Source organism: Paroedura picta, chromosome 13 (assembly GCF_049243985.1).
Source record: "Paroedura picta isolate Pp20150507F chromosome 13, Ppicta_v3.0, whole genome shotgun sequence".
Classification (NCBI taxonomy): Eukaryota; Metazoa; Chordata; class Lepidosauria; order Squamata; family Gekkonidae; genus Paroedura; species Paroedura picta.
The window spans coordinates 2622482-2639353 of record NC_135381.1 but is presented as its reverse complement, the minus strand read 5'-3'; the positions used below and the strand labels follow the sequence as shown (position 1 = coordinate 2639353).

The window sequence follows — 16872 nt, the reverse complement described above, 5'->3', positions numbered from 1 at the left end:
ATTAAAAACAAAACGTCCATGATTCTTACCCATGACCATCATGTAATGAAAAAGCAAGCATCTACCTACACAGTAGCACAGGAGTAGTCAAACTGCGGCCCTCCAGATGTCCGTGGACTACAATTCCCTTGAGCCCCTGCCAGCTGGCAGGGGCTCAAGGGAATTGTAGTCCACGGACATCTGGAGGGCCGCAGTTTGACTACCCCTGCAGCAGCATTTTGGGCACAGAGTACTGGGCAATATTTGACTACAACCAGTACCAACTGATTGAGTCTATGAGAAGGTTGGTATGTCCATTTCCCCTCCTGTGCCTTTTTTGAAAGGTAACTTGTAAAAAGAAGGGTAAAAGTGTGAGTCGACGGCTCTCGGGGTTCTGCACCTCTGGCGGGTGAGGTCCAAACATTGCTCACACAGAGTGGCGAGGATAGACTCTTCTGAGGGCAGTGAATTCTGCAGCATCTCTGCAGGGAGAGCAACAAAACGATCCTGCCGTTCCCAGTGCCGCGATGCAGAAAATAACCTTAAGGAGGCTAACTGGAAACGGAAGCGAGGGAAGACCGCTGAGCCATGCAGAAACACGAAATATTCTCCTCTGAGACCGAATACTTTTGAATTCACTGGACCTTCTAATCGCTTAATTATTTCTCAGGGCCATAGCAGTGGCTTCCTTGTGGCAAACGGTTTGGGAATTCCTGCCTGAAGTGGGAAGCAAAACACCCGCTTCTGCCCCGGCTGAAGGAAACGGCGTTAAAGAAGGAAAGGGGGGCTGAGGAGGATGAGAAGGAGTTAATGGGGCAAATCCAGGTCAGCAGCCGTGCTTCCTCTAGCCCTGTAACCGAACCAGCACGGCAGATGGAATCATCTCTAACGCCATCCCTTAGCACGGAACTGTGTAGGCTGCAGCCAAAAAACCAAACATTAGTATCTGCCAATACCATCTGTGTTTGTAAAAACCACCACTGCTTTGTGTGTGTGTGTGTGTGTGTGTGTGTGTGTGTGTGTGTGTTTTTCTGGCCTGCTTTCTGTTTCAGAGAATCCGCTTAGCATCAGATACAGAACGCAGCATGTTTCATTAGAGAAAGGCGCTACTGCCCGGGGCCGTGTGGGCATGGGCTAAGATTTCTCAACCGCGGACAAAAACGAAACCAGATTGTAAAAAGGGCCACAGAATTCTACTGCCTCGACGTTCCACTTCCATCAATAGGAGACGCATTAATAGCCTTGGTAACGGCAAAGGGATCCTGAATTCGGGCAAGATCGAGGGAGGTCTCGGAGGAGGGGCTGAAAACGGTTACGGGCAAGGCTTCAGCGCTCTGCATCCGCCCAAGACCAGCAAATGAAGGCAGGAAAGATAATTAGAGCTGCCAGGGCTTCTGCTTGTCCGAACCTTATTGATGATCACCACAGAGCAGCCAATCCCTGCCAAGACCCTTCAGACGGTCCCGGCTCTCTGAGCCCACCAGTCCCAGACATTTCAGCACCCCCAATACACCAAGCAACACAACATCCCTTCACATATCGCAGAATAGAAACAGACACCTTAAAAACAAACACGTTCCAAGGTCTAATCAGGCTGGCAAGGCTAAGAGCAGGGGTATGACTTCTCAAGACACAAAAACAGGCACAAAGCCCTTGCGTTTCTTTGCAAAACAAACAAAGCCATCTTCGTAGAGAATGGACATGGAGAATCCTAAACAAAATCATGTTCAACTTTGCAGAAGAAAACAAACATACTGGAATGTTTTAAGGAACAGGAAAAGTCTGTATTTCTTTAAACACAGGACAATTTTCCCCCAGGGATGCCAGCAAAAGAAGAGAGCATCATCTTCCATTTGCACACACATTTCAGTGATGCCCAGTAATATTTTTGTCTGGATACCCCTTTTCAAGGGGTTTATCTTACACTCCCTGCTGTCTTCCTTTCGAGCAAACACAGGAAAGACCGAAGCAGCGAAGGCCACGAAGGCCACGCAGAAACCACTAAATAAACGTCCCCAAAGCTGACAAACAAACACTCAATCCCTAGTAAGAACTGAAACACACTGAAGAGGCCGACAGAACCAGGGCTGAATATTACCTCCAAACATGTTTTCTTAAAAGAGAACTGGTGAGCTGTAGAGAAACTGCTGACCTGAGAGCAAAACTGCGCATGACGGGGAGGGAAAAGTGGAACGCCACTCAGAACGCCCTTGCGACAGTCTGTTTGAAATCGCCTGGGCCGCACAGTGGCTCAGTGAGGTGCCAAAAGGCTGTCATTTAGCAGCCTTATACAGTCTAGCGGCACTTGAAAGACGAACAACATTTATTCCAACACACGCTTCCTTCAGATGCCGCAACAGGGTCGCCCTGATCTCTTTACAGGCGGAGCAAAATAAAAGCGCATGCCGCTCAGCTGAAGCTCAGCACCCGCAGAAATTAAACTGACGGGACCACAATCGCTTGGGAGGGCGATATCAAAGGCGAATAAATAAATAATCACAGCCAGACACTTACTTTTTAACTTTGGGATATTTCATCTCCGAAATGGCATTGGTGGCATCCGTCTGCCGTTCCTTCAGATGACGGGGCCACATGTTGTCCACCCAATCCACTAAGTCCACCTGAGAAAAACAAGGAAGTCAATAGACAGCAGGGGGAGGTCCCTTCTCAAGCTCTGCTCCGTGGTCTTGCCTGCAGGGACGAGGCAGATCTCTCTCTCTCTCTCATTCTCTCTCTACCTCATACTGCTTCTTCGCTCAAAGCAGATTGCTAGAATCGAGAAAAGGCGAGATGCCATCTGAACGGCTACAAAAACCTATTGCAGACGCATCCAATTCTGCAGCGAAGAGACTGGTAGGTCTGCTATTACCATCTAATAAAAAGGGTAAACAAGCCCAGAAAGACAGCGACCGGGGACAGAGCTTTTTCAGTGGTGGCACCTTGCATTTGAAAACTGTCCCCATCGAGACTTATTTACACTACTTTGTGCCCCAGGCCAAAACGCTGCTTTTACTCTAGACTTTTCAACGGACGGGTTTAAGCTGTTTTTAATAGTTTACTTCTAATCTCTATATTTTATTTTATGTTCTCAATGGCTTTCCTCTTATTCATAATTTTATTCTATTGCTTCACTTAGCAATCTGCCTTGAGAAGATATCAGATAATCAGTGCTGCGGTCTACAATACTGATCTAGAAGGAGCACAGGGATGCGGCCTATGTAACTCTTATCTTGCCTCCTACCCTTCATCCACCCGACAACCCTGTGAGGTAGGTTAGGCTGAGCACCGGTCCCAAGGTTACCTAGCGAGCTTCACGGCTGACTGAAGTCTTAAAGTCCCTTGGTTCTAGTCTCCATACTTCACCCGTCAACCCCACACAAAGCACACACCCTCCTTGCATGCTCCCAATGAACCAAAAAGCACCGAAGTGGCAACGCACCACATTGGGTCGCTTGACGATGCTCGCCAGCTTCGTATGGCTGAACTCCAAGCTGATCACGTTGTAGAGTTTCTCTCGCTCCTCCTCTGGCGTTTCGTAGTAGCGCACAAACTGGGACATGCTCATCTCAATGCCTTTCTGCGTGTTCACGTCCATCACGTCCACAATCCGACGGCTCCCTGGAAAATGGTGGGACACACATTGAGGACAAAACAACCAGAAGTCTCCCTAAGCTGCAAGACAGAGAAATAAACAGGCAAGTTGTTCACAGCTGTTTCAGGGCAAAATCCAAAAAGCCCCGCTCATATAATACCTGAATTGATCCACCCAAAGTCATATGATGGTGTGTGAGGTTTCGGGTTCCCTAGAACTCCATAGCAGGCCAAACATTACAAAATAAAAATAAGGGGGAAAGCAGATTATGTCAGGTCATCCCTATCTTAAGATGTTCCTGTGCCCAGATACAGTAGAACTCCTGAAATACAAAGATGACAAAGAGTTCTGTGGAACCTGAAAGTTTGCAGGGTCACACGTTTTTGAGTGAGTCCTAAGAAAGTTATTACACAGATGGTGTTTTTGGACAAATAGAAGAGTCAGAACTTCAGCCCTGGGGCAGGTTGTATTTCTTTTGGCCCCGGCAGACTGTGCTTGGGGTCAGGGCTGTCTTAACGCATGGGCCCAATGGGCAGTTGCCCGGGGGCCTACAAGCATAGGGGCCCCATGCGGTGTATGTTAAGTGACTTGCCATATATAAATACAACTGTACGGGAGAACATTCGTTTTCAAGATTGAAACTTATAAAAAATTGGCTTCATAGCACAATGGGGCAGCCTCATTTGAGCTGGCTTTCACTCATGTCCACGGAAAGTGGCATCCTGACTTCAAGCCAATAAGAAAGCAATTCTCTGAAAAGAAATGCTGCAAATGCTTGTTATAATAAGAAGTTGGAGTAATTTCATACTGTGCCCTCTACTCTCTGTGGCTTACTGAGTATTACTGTGTTTTTCTAGCCTTGTGTCTTGTTCAAACGTTTATCATGTTGATGAGTTGCTGCTGTACAGCCCGTTTTTAATGTTTTAACACCAGTTCTATTGAAGTGCCAATAAAATAAAGATATGTTTAACATTATCGACTGTTGACTTTTTATTCCTGAGACTGGTTGTCGCGGGGCCCCAGCACACTGGCTTGCCTGGGGGCCCATAATGCTGTTAAGACCGCCCAGCTTTGGGTGAAATGTGATCCTCAGCTGCAAGAGAGAGGGAGTCACCTCTGCAGCCTTTCCTTGACCTCCAGCAGGAAAACCCCTGCTCCGTAAAAACAAGGGATAATCAGAAGGCAGCTTCATTCCCAACAGAGGGCATTCAAGAACACAGGAGAATCAGCTCCTCCCTCCAGATGTCCATGGCAGGGCTCATGGGAATTGTAGTCTATGGACATCTGGAGGGCCGCAGTTTGACCATCCCTACAATGCCGCCGGCTGGGCAGCCTAGGCTGATATCCTTTAAGACCGACAAAGGTTTATTCAAGGCGCGAGCTTTCGAGTGCAAGCACTCTTCCTCAGACTAAGCTTCTGCAGGGTTTGTTCTTGTTTTTTGGCAGCCCTTCATGCAGAAAAGCATGCTGGGGAAACAGGCTTTGATTCACCCCTCGCTCTCCTACCTTAAGCGCTTTGAACTTGCCTTGTGCCGCTCTCTGCAATTACGAGTGCTGTGGAGAGAACTGCCTTTCATTACAGGCAGGAAGCGATTAGGAATGGCATTCCAAGGGAACCGACTGATTTACAGAGGTGCCCTTCCCTGCTAGCCTCTTTCCCTGACGGAACCTCACCGCAAGTCTCAGGAAACAAGACCCCCTTTCATTTCTTCTGAGATCCAAGCGAGGTCGTTGGGTCAAACTGCCCTCTCTGAGTCAACCTGAGCGCAAAGACGTCGGGGCACTTCCAAAGGAGGCTTCAGATGTTGCCAATTAAGGGTTCCCAGGGCCATGCCTGAAGACCCCCGAGTGGCTGCTTCTTTCCATCACTCCTGCAGCTGAATGCTCACGCGACCCTGTCAGTGCCGCCTAGTGGTTAAAGTTTGGGGCTAAGATCTGGGGGACCGAGATGCAAATCCCTACTCCGACACGAAAACACAAGAGTATGAATCTCAGCAGAAAGGCAGGGAGACCTCCTAGAGCAGAGGGGTCCAAACTGTGGCTCTCCAGATATCTAGGGACTACAATTACCATGAGCCCCTGCCCACCTCCCTCAGTAGGAATATAAGAAGAAGAGCTGGCTTTTTGTACTCTGCTTTTCACTCCCCAAGGGAGTCTCCAAGCGGCTTCCAATTGCCGACCCTTCCTCTCCCCGCAACAGACGCCCTGTGAGGTAGGTGAAGCTGAGAGAGCTCTGAGAGAACTGTGACTGGCCCAAGGTCATCCAGCTGGCTGCACGTGGAGGCGTGGGGAATTGCACCCGGTTCTCCAGATCAGAGGCCGCCACTCTCAACCCCTGCAAGCTGACTCTCAAAGGACGAGCTGAGATCCTACTCTGGCTGCAGGGAGATCCTGTTCAGTCCTTTGTGGGTGTCAACTCAGACTTGCCTGTGCAGTGTGAGAAATGCACTGCTCAGGAACTGCTTGGCTGGGCGAAGAATCCCCACACTGGCCTCTAGCCCAAAGGCACGCAACACCTGGGCCCTCGCTATCCAGCCAGGCCTACAAAATGGCAGGACAGAGACGGCCAAAAGCACACCTGCTCAGCGTTTCAAGCCAGCCAGCTGGCAGAAGCCTCTGCCCTGATTGATGCAGAGCCACAAAGCTGCTCAGCAACCCAGGAGGCCAGGCCCCACCCCAGACAGCTGTTTCTGATCACGGTAACATGGCTCCTGATTTCACCTTCCCTTTCCTCTCCCCACAACAGACACGCTTGTGAGGGAGGAGAGGCTGAGAGAGCCCTGAGATTACTGAAAAAGAAGAGTTCATTCTTATATGCCGCTTTTACATTCGCATTTCCTTTCCTCTCCCCACAACAGACACCCTGTGAAGGAGGGGAGGCCAAGACTCTCCTCTAAACCCTCCAAAGTCAACACAGAAAAAGGTTTCTGGTATCCACCCAGGCCATGGGGCCTTGCCTGACTGCATTTCCTTCACTGGATGCCCTAAGTCAGTGTGAGGGGGCTCAACTGGAACCCATTCAGAGTCAGATCCAGGGGCCTTTGCAAAGAGAGAAGTAAAATGATGTTCCAGGTCCTGGGAGCAATGCATGGGACACCAGATCCGACAGAAAGGCTATCATTAACCATGTTCCATAACAGAGATAAAATTCTTCCGTCCTTCACATAAAACAAGCCACTTATCCCTGTTTTACCCAAGTCCAAAAAGCACGCTTCAGTGAGACGAGATCTGATCGGGAAAAGAACGCAGAGAGGAAAGAGAGCAGCGGAGCTAAGCTGCCCCGCAAGAACCCAGAACAGGGCTGGAAGAGAAGCTCTCTGGAGCTACACCAGCCTCAGCCTGGCTGGTGCCTGCACAGGAAATCTCCCAGGGCACCCTCTCCTGACCCAGGGACGACAGAGCGGCCAGATGGAAAACCCGGTTGTATTTTTTTCTTTTTTCCCCTCTTTTTTTAAAGCTGTAATAAAAGATGCGCTTCCATTAGTGGCAGCAGTGATGCGAAACCAGAGAAGCTAGATGAAGGCTTGCAGCTGTAAAAACAGAGAAGATTTCTCGGGGCAGTTGGGGCCGCCCTAATTACTATATTTAGACAGTGATTCACCAGCCAAGCTCCCTTCCCCTCTAAGGTTTTCACAGCATCCTGCGCGTTTGGCACGTGGATCAGGCCCCAGGCTACGGAGGGAGGTATCTACGAAGGACCTTGTTCGGCCTTGGGAGGAGGGAAAGCCGAAAGGATCCCTCCCAGAGGAGACAGGACTATGGAGAGAGGTCATTAAACGTTACCAGCTCAATTAGACCCTCACCGCAGCTGCCAAGAGACACAGAGGCAGGGAGCTCATAAAAGAGATCCTAAAAAGCGAGGCAAGGAGACCACACAAGGGGACGGCAAAGCCCAGCAGACGCCCCAGCTAGCAGCGGTGAAAGAAAGCAGACCCCAGCGAGTGGCGTCCGGGTCTGGAAAACCGGGGTTCTAATTCCCTCTCGGCCACAAAACGCACAACGTCACAAGGGGCACAGGCTGTTTTATCTTGGCCTAAGCTGCCTCACAGGGTTATCAGTAGGACAATGTATCTGGGACTTGTTCCATTCTGAGTTTTTGGGAGGGAAAGAACAATGCAAAAAAACTTTTAACAGACTCCACGGCCTAGAAATTATATTAACTTTGTGTGAAAAATCTACCCCCTCCAATTTTATAACAAATATAAGATTTGGTATAATTCTTGGAGTGCCAAACCAACGTACTCTTCCCTGGATTCTCAGATTTGAAGACAATTCTTTGCTACCTCAGAGCCTCTTTAGAAAATCTGATTAAAGGCTGTCTGGGGAAGGGCTTTTGCAGTGGTGGCCCCCATTGGGGAGCAGCCCTTCCAATGGAAGCCCATGCGTGCTCTTCTCTTCTAAGTTTTTTATCTTCTGCAACATCTATTTATGCTTCAACTCCCTATTTCATTCCGACAGATGCCAGCTCTTAAACTGTTTTCCCATTTTATTTTATTTTATTTTTATTATATTTGTTGACTGCCACTCTTGGCTCAGCCGGCACAGATTACAATAACCCCAGAGTCCCTATAAAAGCCCTAAACCCCTAACCGTTCTCCCCCTCTCTGACTCAATGGACCCCTCTGGCCCAAAGCATCAAGGGGCCCATCAGATCTTCCTTGCTCTGGCCTCAAGCAAATCCCTGGCGGAAGAGCTCCGTCTTACAGGCCCTGCAGAACTGTGACAGCGCCACCAGGGCCCTTAGTTCTTCCAGAAACTCATTCCACCAGGTAGGGGCCAGGACCAAAAAGGCCCTGGCCACTGCCTGTCCTCCATTTTCGTTCCAGTAGGACTGGAAATGAACTGAAGCCTTATAATTTGTTGCAACCAATTCTAAGTATCTTTAATCGATCTATTTCAGTAATTTTGCAAGTAGCCTTCCGCTTATTTCAGAAAAGACATGCAAGAAGTGAACACTTAAATACATCCTACGTAATCAAGGGTTTTTCTCCGCCTGATTCCTGAGTCGTCCTGTTGCCGTGTCCATTCGTCTCTTGGCAAGGCGCAAGATTATAACATAAGCACAACAGAGAGAAGCTGCCCCACTTTCTCCAACAAAAGACTCTGACATTACGGGCTCTGCGTCTTTTTTTAGCACTGGCAAACAACGGGGAAAGGGCAAACACACAGCCTCTGCCGGTGCCTGCCTGAAGGTGGGGAGGGGGAATCTAAGACAAGACTCTCCTTTTCTTCCTCTGAGACCACACGCTGCATGGAAGGAACTCACAAGCAACCAGAAAAAATCAAGAGGGGAAAAGCACACAGGATATGAGGAGTGGCAGAGTTTGGCCAACGCACAACACCCATCTTCTCACACCAGGGCCCAGGAGCAAGAATAGCCTTTTGTGTAATATTTACTAATGAGATGTTTCAAAATCCTACAGCCAAGACTGATAAATGACGATTCCGCACAATACGTCAGAAAAAGCATGGATTCAGCACAGGATGCAATTTCCTGAGATGCAAGCACTTTGCTGAAATTGAAATGAAAACTCCATTCAAACCAACCCAGACCATAATTCTGTCCCTTCTGGTTATGAAGGAATGCCTAAAAGTCATGCTGGTGGAAAGCTCAGACAATGGAAGGGCGGGGAGGAACTGATTCCAAACGGCTGGGGGGCAGGACTTTCTCGTGGCTCATTCCCCACCCGGCTACCAAGACAATACTGAATTAGTTGTTCAAAGCAGTAAGAGATTGCAGAATGGATCCGATGCAGAAGCAGAGAAATCGTGCACGTTTCCCCAGCTGAAATAATGTGCAGAGCGCATAGGATTCAGTTCCTCCACAACTTGGGTTTCCTAGAATGGAGTTCACAGGATACAGTGTTTGGTCAGAGCACCATCGGAGCCAGCAGCTTTCAAGCTCTACTCTGAGGAGACCCCTTCCACTTCAGTGATCTCTGCTGGGTAACCCCTGCACATCTGCTACACACGCACTGTGCACTGCAGAGCAATTTGGAACTTGTTTTATAGAGAAGCAGTCATTGCCAGTGTAGGGGAGGCCTGACTGGGCTCTGCCATCTTGCTGCTTGAATGGACTGCGGGACTTAGAGAACCCCGACACGTTCTCATGTGTAGCTGCCAAGCAGGGACAAACGGGTGCTTTTTAATTTCGCTCTTGTACGTCTTTCTTTTCACCCATTATCAATTATTGCCAGTTTGTTTGCTTCCAACCACGACACGTTCTTTACCCTGCTAAGACAGTCCAAAGCTGCAAACCACAAAAGTGCACCAGCTCTCAATGTTGTGAAAGTTATTTGCCTGGAACAGGAATATTTGGCCCTATGATATCCGAATATCAGGCTTTGCCTAGCAAAGGCCCATCTGAGTCCGTCTGTGGCCAGCCTCTCCCATTATGGGATGCCGGGCAGCAGACAGAGGGAAGGACCCTGCAGCTCCCACTACCCCAGCCGTCTTGCTCAGGAGGCAAACTGATAAACTATGGCCCATTTCCAAGGATGCTGGAACGGCGCCAAAGGGACCTCAGACAAGAAACGCAATACACCCTTCCCTTGGGAGTCTCATAGCTGTTTTGGAAACAGCCACAAGGACACCGCGCCTGTAACGTTCACAGAGGACTTATGACACCCTGTTGGCTGATAAAGCTCCGGCAGTCCGCGCCTCTATCTTCTATGGCCCAAAAGTTCCTAGTAAACAGTTTTTATTTTTAATCCACCATTTCGAACTGTTTTTTGGCAAGGGCTCAGAATGACTTTGCTGGACCTGGAAAGGCTGCAGGCTGGAGGCCCTGACAGTGGACTCACCAGCAGGGGCAGCTCTCATGTGGCAGGGATCTGCAGCCTCCGAGCCTCGAAGGGAAGTGGAAGGAGGGGGTGGTCGACAGATGATAACTGGCTGGCCGCTGGACAGACAGGCAAGCTGGTTGGAGGAGGAGGCACTCAGGGGCGGGACCAGCACTCTGAGTGGGTGTTAAACGCTGAGTGGCACTTAAGCCATGAGACCAGCTCCTCCTCCAAGCCCTTACCAGAAATCATAAATAGAACAGATATGGTCATGTTGACCCGCCCCGCCCCCCCATGGCCTGGAGGGGGTGGGAAGCGGAGGGGCCTCGGGTGGGCTTGTCCACAGCTCTGCTTCCCAAGCATATTCTACCTGATCACACCATTTCGGGGGTTTCTCAAAATCTGAAGAGTGTTTTAGGGGTTTCTCAACGGTAAAAAGGTTGAGAAAAACTGTTCTACACTTAAAAAGGGCTAAGCTAAGACTGAATTCACTATGCTCAACGTATCTTGTATTTTATGCAAGTGAGACAGCCTTCTAGAACAGGGATAGTCAAACTGCGGCCCTCCAGATGTCCATGGACTACAATTCCCAGGAGCCCCTGCCAGCATTTGCTGGCAGGGGCTCCTGGGAATTGTAGTCCATGGACATCTGGAGGGCCGCAGTTTGACTACCCCTGTTCTAGAACATTTGACCAAGAGAAGCATGTTGTTGTTGTTGTTGTTGTTGTTAGGTGCAAAGTCGTATCTGACCCATCGCGTCCCCATGGACAATGATCCTCCAGGCCTTCCTGTCCTCTCCCATTCCCCGGAGTCCATTTAAGTTTGCACCGACTGCTTCAGTGACTCCATCCAGAGAAGCATGAAGTATTCATTTTTTTTCTTTCTTGAGTGCATTAATTCAAGCACACATAAATGAACGGATGACAAGATTTCTTCTTCTTTCCCTTGACGGCGGTTGGACTTTCCAGCAATTAGCGACATCAGGCATGACATAAAAGGCATTTCGTTGGTACATAAACCCCTGCGGTTCCCCTTCTCCCATTTTTATTTACGTCCCACTTTTTACTCCAACGGGGACCCAAAATTGCTTCTATCATTCTCCTCTCCTCAATTTTACCCTCACAATAACCCTGTGAGGTAGGTTAGGCCGAGAGTATGTGATTGGCCCAAAGACGCCCAGCACAAAGGGGGATTCAAGCCTGGATTTCCCAAAATTTCCTAATCTGACTAGGGTTGAGCTCCCCCCCCCCCCCCGCCCCATTGCACGGCGCTGACTGCTTCGGGCACGAATGCTATTTATGGGTGTTCTCTTCCTGGTCCCAACCATAGGCCTGGCGGAATTCCTGCCTTGCAGGCCCTGTGGAACTGCTTAAAGTCCCACAGAGCCCTGAGCTCAGCTAGCAGAACATCCCACCAGACTGGGGCCAGCTCCAAAAAAGCCCTGGCCCTAGCTGAAGCCAGCCTCACCTCTCTGGGGATGGGGACCCTGAGCTGATCTTAGTTGCTAGACCATAATACTTTTTGGAAGTCTTAATGTGCTCCTTGGGGGGCACAATGTGCTCTTTGGGAGGCATATTATGTGTATTATGCTAGCAGGAGATACTTGAAAGTGAGAAAATACCACATGATAGTATGATAGTGAAATAGGAGTAGAAGGCAAATCAGATCCAAATTTAATACTCCAAATATATATGGGTTCTCTATACAAGATATGTAATACTTTATTTTACACCATGTTACACTACTTATATACGTATAAAAGTTCTAATGAAGTGGCAAATATACGTTATGCTGAAAACAGACTAACATTGAAACCAGTGTAGTCGAAATAGCTTCGTTACGCAGCTTGAGATGTCAAATTTAAATGACGGCTACAACTGGACCCGACGGAAATAAGAATATTGTATTTTAGAGATAATGCCTTAAAAATGATAATGAAGGGGATGAAAGAGAAATATTCTCTGTCCTATTCATTATGTACTACATGACTGTCTTCGATAAATGTCACGTTGTACAACCTATTTTCCCCCTTTTTCTTTTCTGTAGTCTCACTTTTTTTCTAAAATATAAATAACATTAAGGCGGGAAAGTCACAACCAAATGCTGGCCACCCCAGGAAAGGGCTTTCTCCCTCTGCAGAGTCTTCCTTGGTGGTCTTCCCTTCCAAGTCCTAGCCCTGCTTAGCTTCTGGTAGGACACAGTCAAGCTCTATCACGCTCGCCCCCCCCCCCCAGAATATTTTCAAACAAGTATTTTTCTGTGGATGTATTTTCAAAGCCTCTGCAGAGCACATGAAAGGATCCCACTGCTTCTGGATGCTTCTGCAACCGAGGTTCTTTACAAAGCACAAGTCATTTTAGCCAATCTGAGAACTTACCCACGAGTAGCTTCACATCTCGCACGGTGAAATCGGAGTCTGGCATCCTGCAATTAGCAATGGGGGGGGGAGGAGGAAATCACATTAGGTCCTATCAGCAGAGCAATTAGGGCCTTGGAATTCAGGGAGTGGAGAACAGATGAGAGGAAATTAACACAAGAAGCACCACCTTGGGTGGTACTGATCTTGCTCAGCCGTCCCTCTGCTGACGGGGACTGGCAAAATGCCACAGGGGAGGGAAGAGGCAGAGCTTCACAGGGAGAACCGTCCCTTCTCACTAATCCCCCAAACCTGACGGGGCAGAGAAGCAAATCACCTCTGAATTCAACAAGACCACATAGGGAAAGATCCGTCCGTAATCATACTAACACGCACGCCTTTTCAGGACCTGCTTTATACTATTGTGCTGCAGCGGTGAGTTCCAGAGGTCAACAGAAAAAGGGTTTTTCACCCCTCTTATACATAGTAATAACGTACAAGGCTCCTGGTATGGTTTGACTGTGAATTATGTAGATCCAGACAACATCTGGGCCCTTGCGCAACTGTCCGAGTTCCAAAGGGCCTATAAAACAGCAGCCCTCTTCTGCCAGGCTTACGGTCTTCTGCCAAGGCTGAGTTCTGACTGTCGTTTGTACGGGGCCCCCTCGCCACCTAAGCCTGGGTGAAACTTATTCCATCCGCCCCAAGGCCTAGTGACGGAATAGGCTACCGGGGTTTGTTATACTGTTTTAAACTGAAAACTGCGTGGACTTGAAGAGGCATTAGCAGAAGCATCTGTTCTACTATATATTTCTGGTAAGGCCTTGGAGGAGGAGCTGGTCTCATGGCTTGTGCCACAGCGCTTAAAAGCCACTCAGGGTGGCTGTCCAGCCCGAGGGCTGCCAAAGATCGCGTGACAAGTTTGCGGCAGAGGAGAGAGTCGAACCTGTGACCGCATGAATCACGGCCCAGCTCCGAAGCCCCCTGCCTGCGCTAGCTCTTACAACGATGCAGCTTTTCTTCCAGGAGCTGCAGAGGCAGGAGAAAGCACGTCTGCCAGGACTGCATACAAAGGACAATCCTTCAAGGTCCAAGCAGGAGTTTAAAAATGACCGTAGAGCCTTCCATCTTGACTCTTGGAGGGGAGCTCTTTCCAGTCCCCGGGCTACAGAACCCCCTAATTCCAGCCCTCATCTCTGGAGATTCACCAAAGCCAGAGCTTGTGTGTCTTCCAAACGCCGGCACAAAACGAGATTTAAGAGGACTTTTGGCAGCCAGGCATTGGCCACAAACTCCCACTGAGCCCTTGAGAAGGGCAGGCTATCGGTCCGATTTCTTAAAAGCAGGTAGACTGAGAGGTTCAAAGCACTTACTTAATTCCCAGCCCATCCTTTCTCCGGAAGACGAGGGGCACTCGGAGGGCTTCTCGCTGCACGAACGCAAAAGTGAAATCTGGTTGGGAAAGGGAAGGGAGACAAAGAGAGGCTTTTACCCGCAGCCCTGGACCGTCTTTCTGCAGTCGCATGCACCATTCGGCCAAGATCCAGCCCACCTCCCCAGGTACACTCCCACACATCCTCAGGACTGGATTTTGAGATTCCTGTCAATCAACAGGATGGTGAAAGAACTGCATCCTTAGGAAGAAAACGGGCTGCAGATATTTAAAGTTGACTCAACACCCATCTTTTAACAAATGAGTGAGTGAACCAGATCGAAAGGAATTAAACGCCATTTCTGCATGGGCAAGAGTAATTGCTGAGCAGCAGTGGAGTATGGATGCTTTCTTTCTTTCACGGTAATCAAGATGAAATAGCGGCAAGAGATTAAAATGGCATTTCCTGGTAACAAAAGTGAGTAGCTTTTAAATCTACGGCACTACAAACGACCTTGCGTATCCTTCCATCCCTCCCAAACACATTTTATCCTGAGGATCTTGGCAGACACAATCCCCCTTCCTGTTTTAGCCTCACAACAACCCTGCATGGCAGGCTGTCCTGAAAGACGGGGTCTGGATTCAGATCATCTAAGAGCTTCACAGCCAAATGGTTATTTCTGCCCCCCGACCCCTGTCTCTCCCAACTGCCAAACAGGCAACTTCATTGAGATTTGGGTAACATAAAGGTGCGTTTTATCTGCAGGGGCTAATTGGTTGAAAGGCAGGCCATCAATCTAACTAAACTCCCTTAAACCGGCCTTTAATTAAATCAATTTTAAAAGTCTAATCCAAACTGCTGGAGGGACGTTCAATAGGGCCAGAGGCTCACCATCAAAGGCGATGGAGCGAAAGGGCTTCCCGGATACCGCATCCGCTGGGCCTTGGATTAGGAAGGATCAAGCCAGCTTTGTGAGCCAGTCATACCGTGGTCTCCCTGATCGCCTAACCCGGGATCGGCGCTAGCCGGGTCAGGGCAGGCGCCAGGAGAGACCAGCGATCCTAAGGCGAGAGCCTGCGCGCTTTTGCCTTTGCCAAGCGCAGAAGCCGCAGGGCCGCGGAGGTTGCCTGGCCGGCCGGGCTCTCCCGCTCCCGCTCCCGCTCCCGCTCCGGGTGGGCATCCCCGTCCCTTCCCTTCCCTTCCTTCCCGCCCAGCCCGCCTCTCCGCCGCGCGGCGTCGTCATCGGATCCCCTGCAAGGGGCGGGCAGGCGGGGGGGGGGGGAGGGCGCTGGCGGGAAATACGAAGCTCGCCCGGCGAGGAGGCGCACGTGGGAAGCCGTCGGGCGGAGGGCCCGTCCCGTCCGGCGCCGTGGGTCGCTACCTTTGCCCTCCATGGGCCGCACGAAGTCCCCGCGGTAGCGCTTGCTCCTCAGCTTCTCCTCCAGGCTGAAGCCCCGCACGCTCACGATCTCCTCCACGTCCGACACGTCCTCGTCCTCGTCGTACAGCCGACGCCCGATCGCCCGCTGCACCCCGGACGCGGCCCCGGCCCCGGGAGGGAGGGAGGAAGGGAGAGCGCCGTCGGAAGGGCGCAGCGGAGAGCAGCGGGGCCACGCGCGACCTCCCGGCTCACCACCACCACCTCCACCGCGCCCGCCGACGGCCCCCCCGGCCCCCTGGGCAGCGCATCCCGGGCAAGGGTCGCCCTGGCGCCCAAGGCTCCCCGCCCGGGAAGAGCAAGGCCCGCGCGGCCCCCGGCGGGACGCGCCGTCCAAGTCCGGCGTTGGGGGAGGCCGACCCCCCCCTCCTCTCCCCCCCGCCGCCCTTGCCTGGGCCGCCCGCCTCCCCAGCCACGCCGGAAGCCCGCCCAGCCCGCCCTTATGTAACCCGCGCCCCGGGGATCGCCGCTGCCCAGGCCGCCCCCCCCCCCGCCCGGGGAGCCCCGCCAGGCCGCCCGAGGGGGGAGGGGGGAGGGGGGAGCGGGCCTGGGGAGCCCCCAGCAAGAGAGGCCGGCCGGGCGCAACAGCCCGCCGGGGAGCCCCGAACTTGCTCCGTAGAGCCCACCGGGGAGGGGAGGGGAGGCCCCAGCTGTCCCCCCCCCCAAAGGCCTGGCCGAGCCGGCCGCGAAGCACCAGCAGCAGCAGCATCTCCCCCCCCCCCGGGCCGGCCAGCCGCCCCCCTCCCCCGCCCCCCCCCGCCCGGGTACCCACCAGCCTCCGGCCGGCCGCGTCCTTCTGCGCCTCCATCTTCCGAAGAGTTTCATCTCTGAGTTGTCCCCCGCGGAGGGGGGAGACCCGCCCGGCCCCCCCGCCCGGCCCCCCCGGGGCGCATCGGCGGCCCCCCCACCCTCCCCTCACCCCCACCCCAGCGCCGGGGCTCGGCCAAGGGGGGCGGGGGCAGGCGCCGCTGGGCAGGGGCTGGGCTGGGGCTGGGGAAGGGGCTCGGGGGGCGGCGGGGCTCAGTCAGCGGCCGGCGGGGGCGGGGGGGCGGCGGCGCAGGCGCGCTGGGCGTGCCCGGAACGTAAACATGGGGGCGGGGCGGGCCCGGGCGGGAGGGGGGCGCGCCCGGAGGAGGAGGAGGGAGGGGGGCGCATCGCGGGATGGGGGGGGCTGCTGGGTCACGAGTGCGCGGGCGGCGCTGGAGCGCGCAGGCGCCGACGAGGAGGAGGAGGAGGAAGGCCGCTGGGGGGGCCCTGAGGCGGCGGGGCCAGGGCGCGTCCTCCCCCTCGGACCGCGGTCCTCGGCTTTGGCCCCCGCCCGGCCACGGTCTGGCCCAGCATGGCCTCTCCGG

General features: G+C 52.1%; 1 protein-coding gene across 2 annotated transcripts in view; it reads right to left on the bottom strand.

Annotated features, from left to right (window-relative positions):
- The window catches only part of KDM2B (lysine demethylase 2B), a 66013-nt gene extending 49430 nt beyond the window's left edge, over window positions 1–16583 (bottom strand). The window contains exons 1-6 of one of the 2 annotated variants that reach the window (XM_077308071.1): window positions 16293–16583; window positions 15464–15608; window positions 14083–14161; window positions 12731–12777; window positions 3419–3597; window positions 2494–2600 (exon numbers count right to left, since the gene is read on the bottom strand). In XM_077308071.1, the coding sequence (XP_077164186.1) occupies window positions 2494–2600; window positions 3419–3597; window positions 12731–12777; window positions 14083–14161; window positions 15464–15608; window positions 16293–16328 (593 nt within the window). In that variant the 5' untranslated portion in view covers window positions 16329–16583. The remainder of the gene's footprint in view (window positions 1–2493; window positions 2601–3418; window positions 3598–12730; window positions 12778–14082; window positions 14162–15463; window positions 15609–16292) is intronic. The other variant, XM_077308072.1, reaches the window with a different exon arrangement.
- Between the last annotated feature and the right edge of the window lie 289 nt (window positions 16584–16872).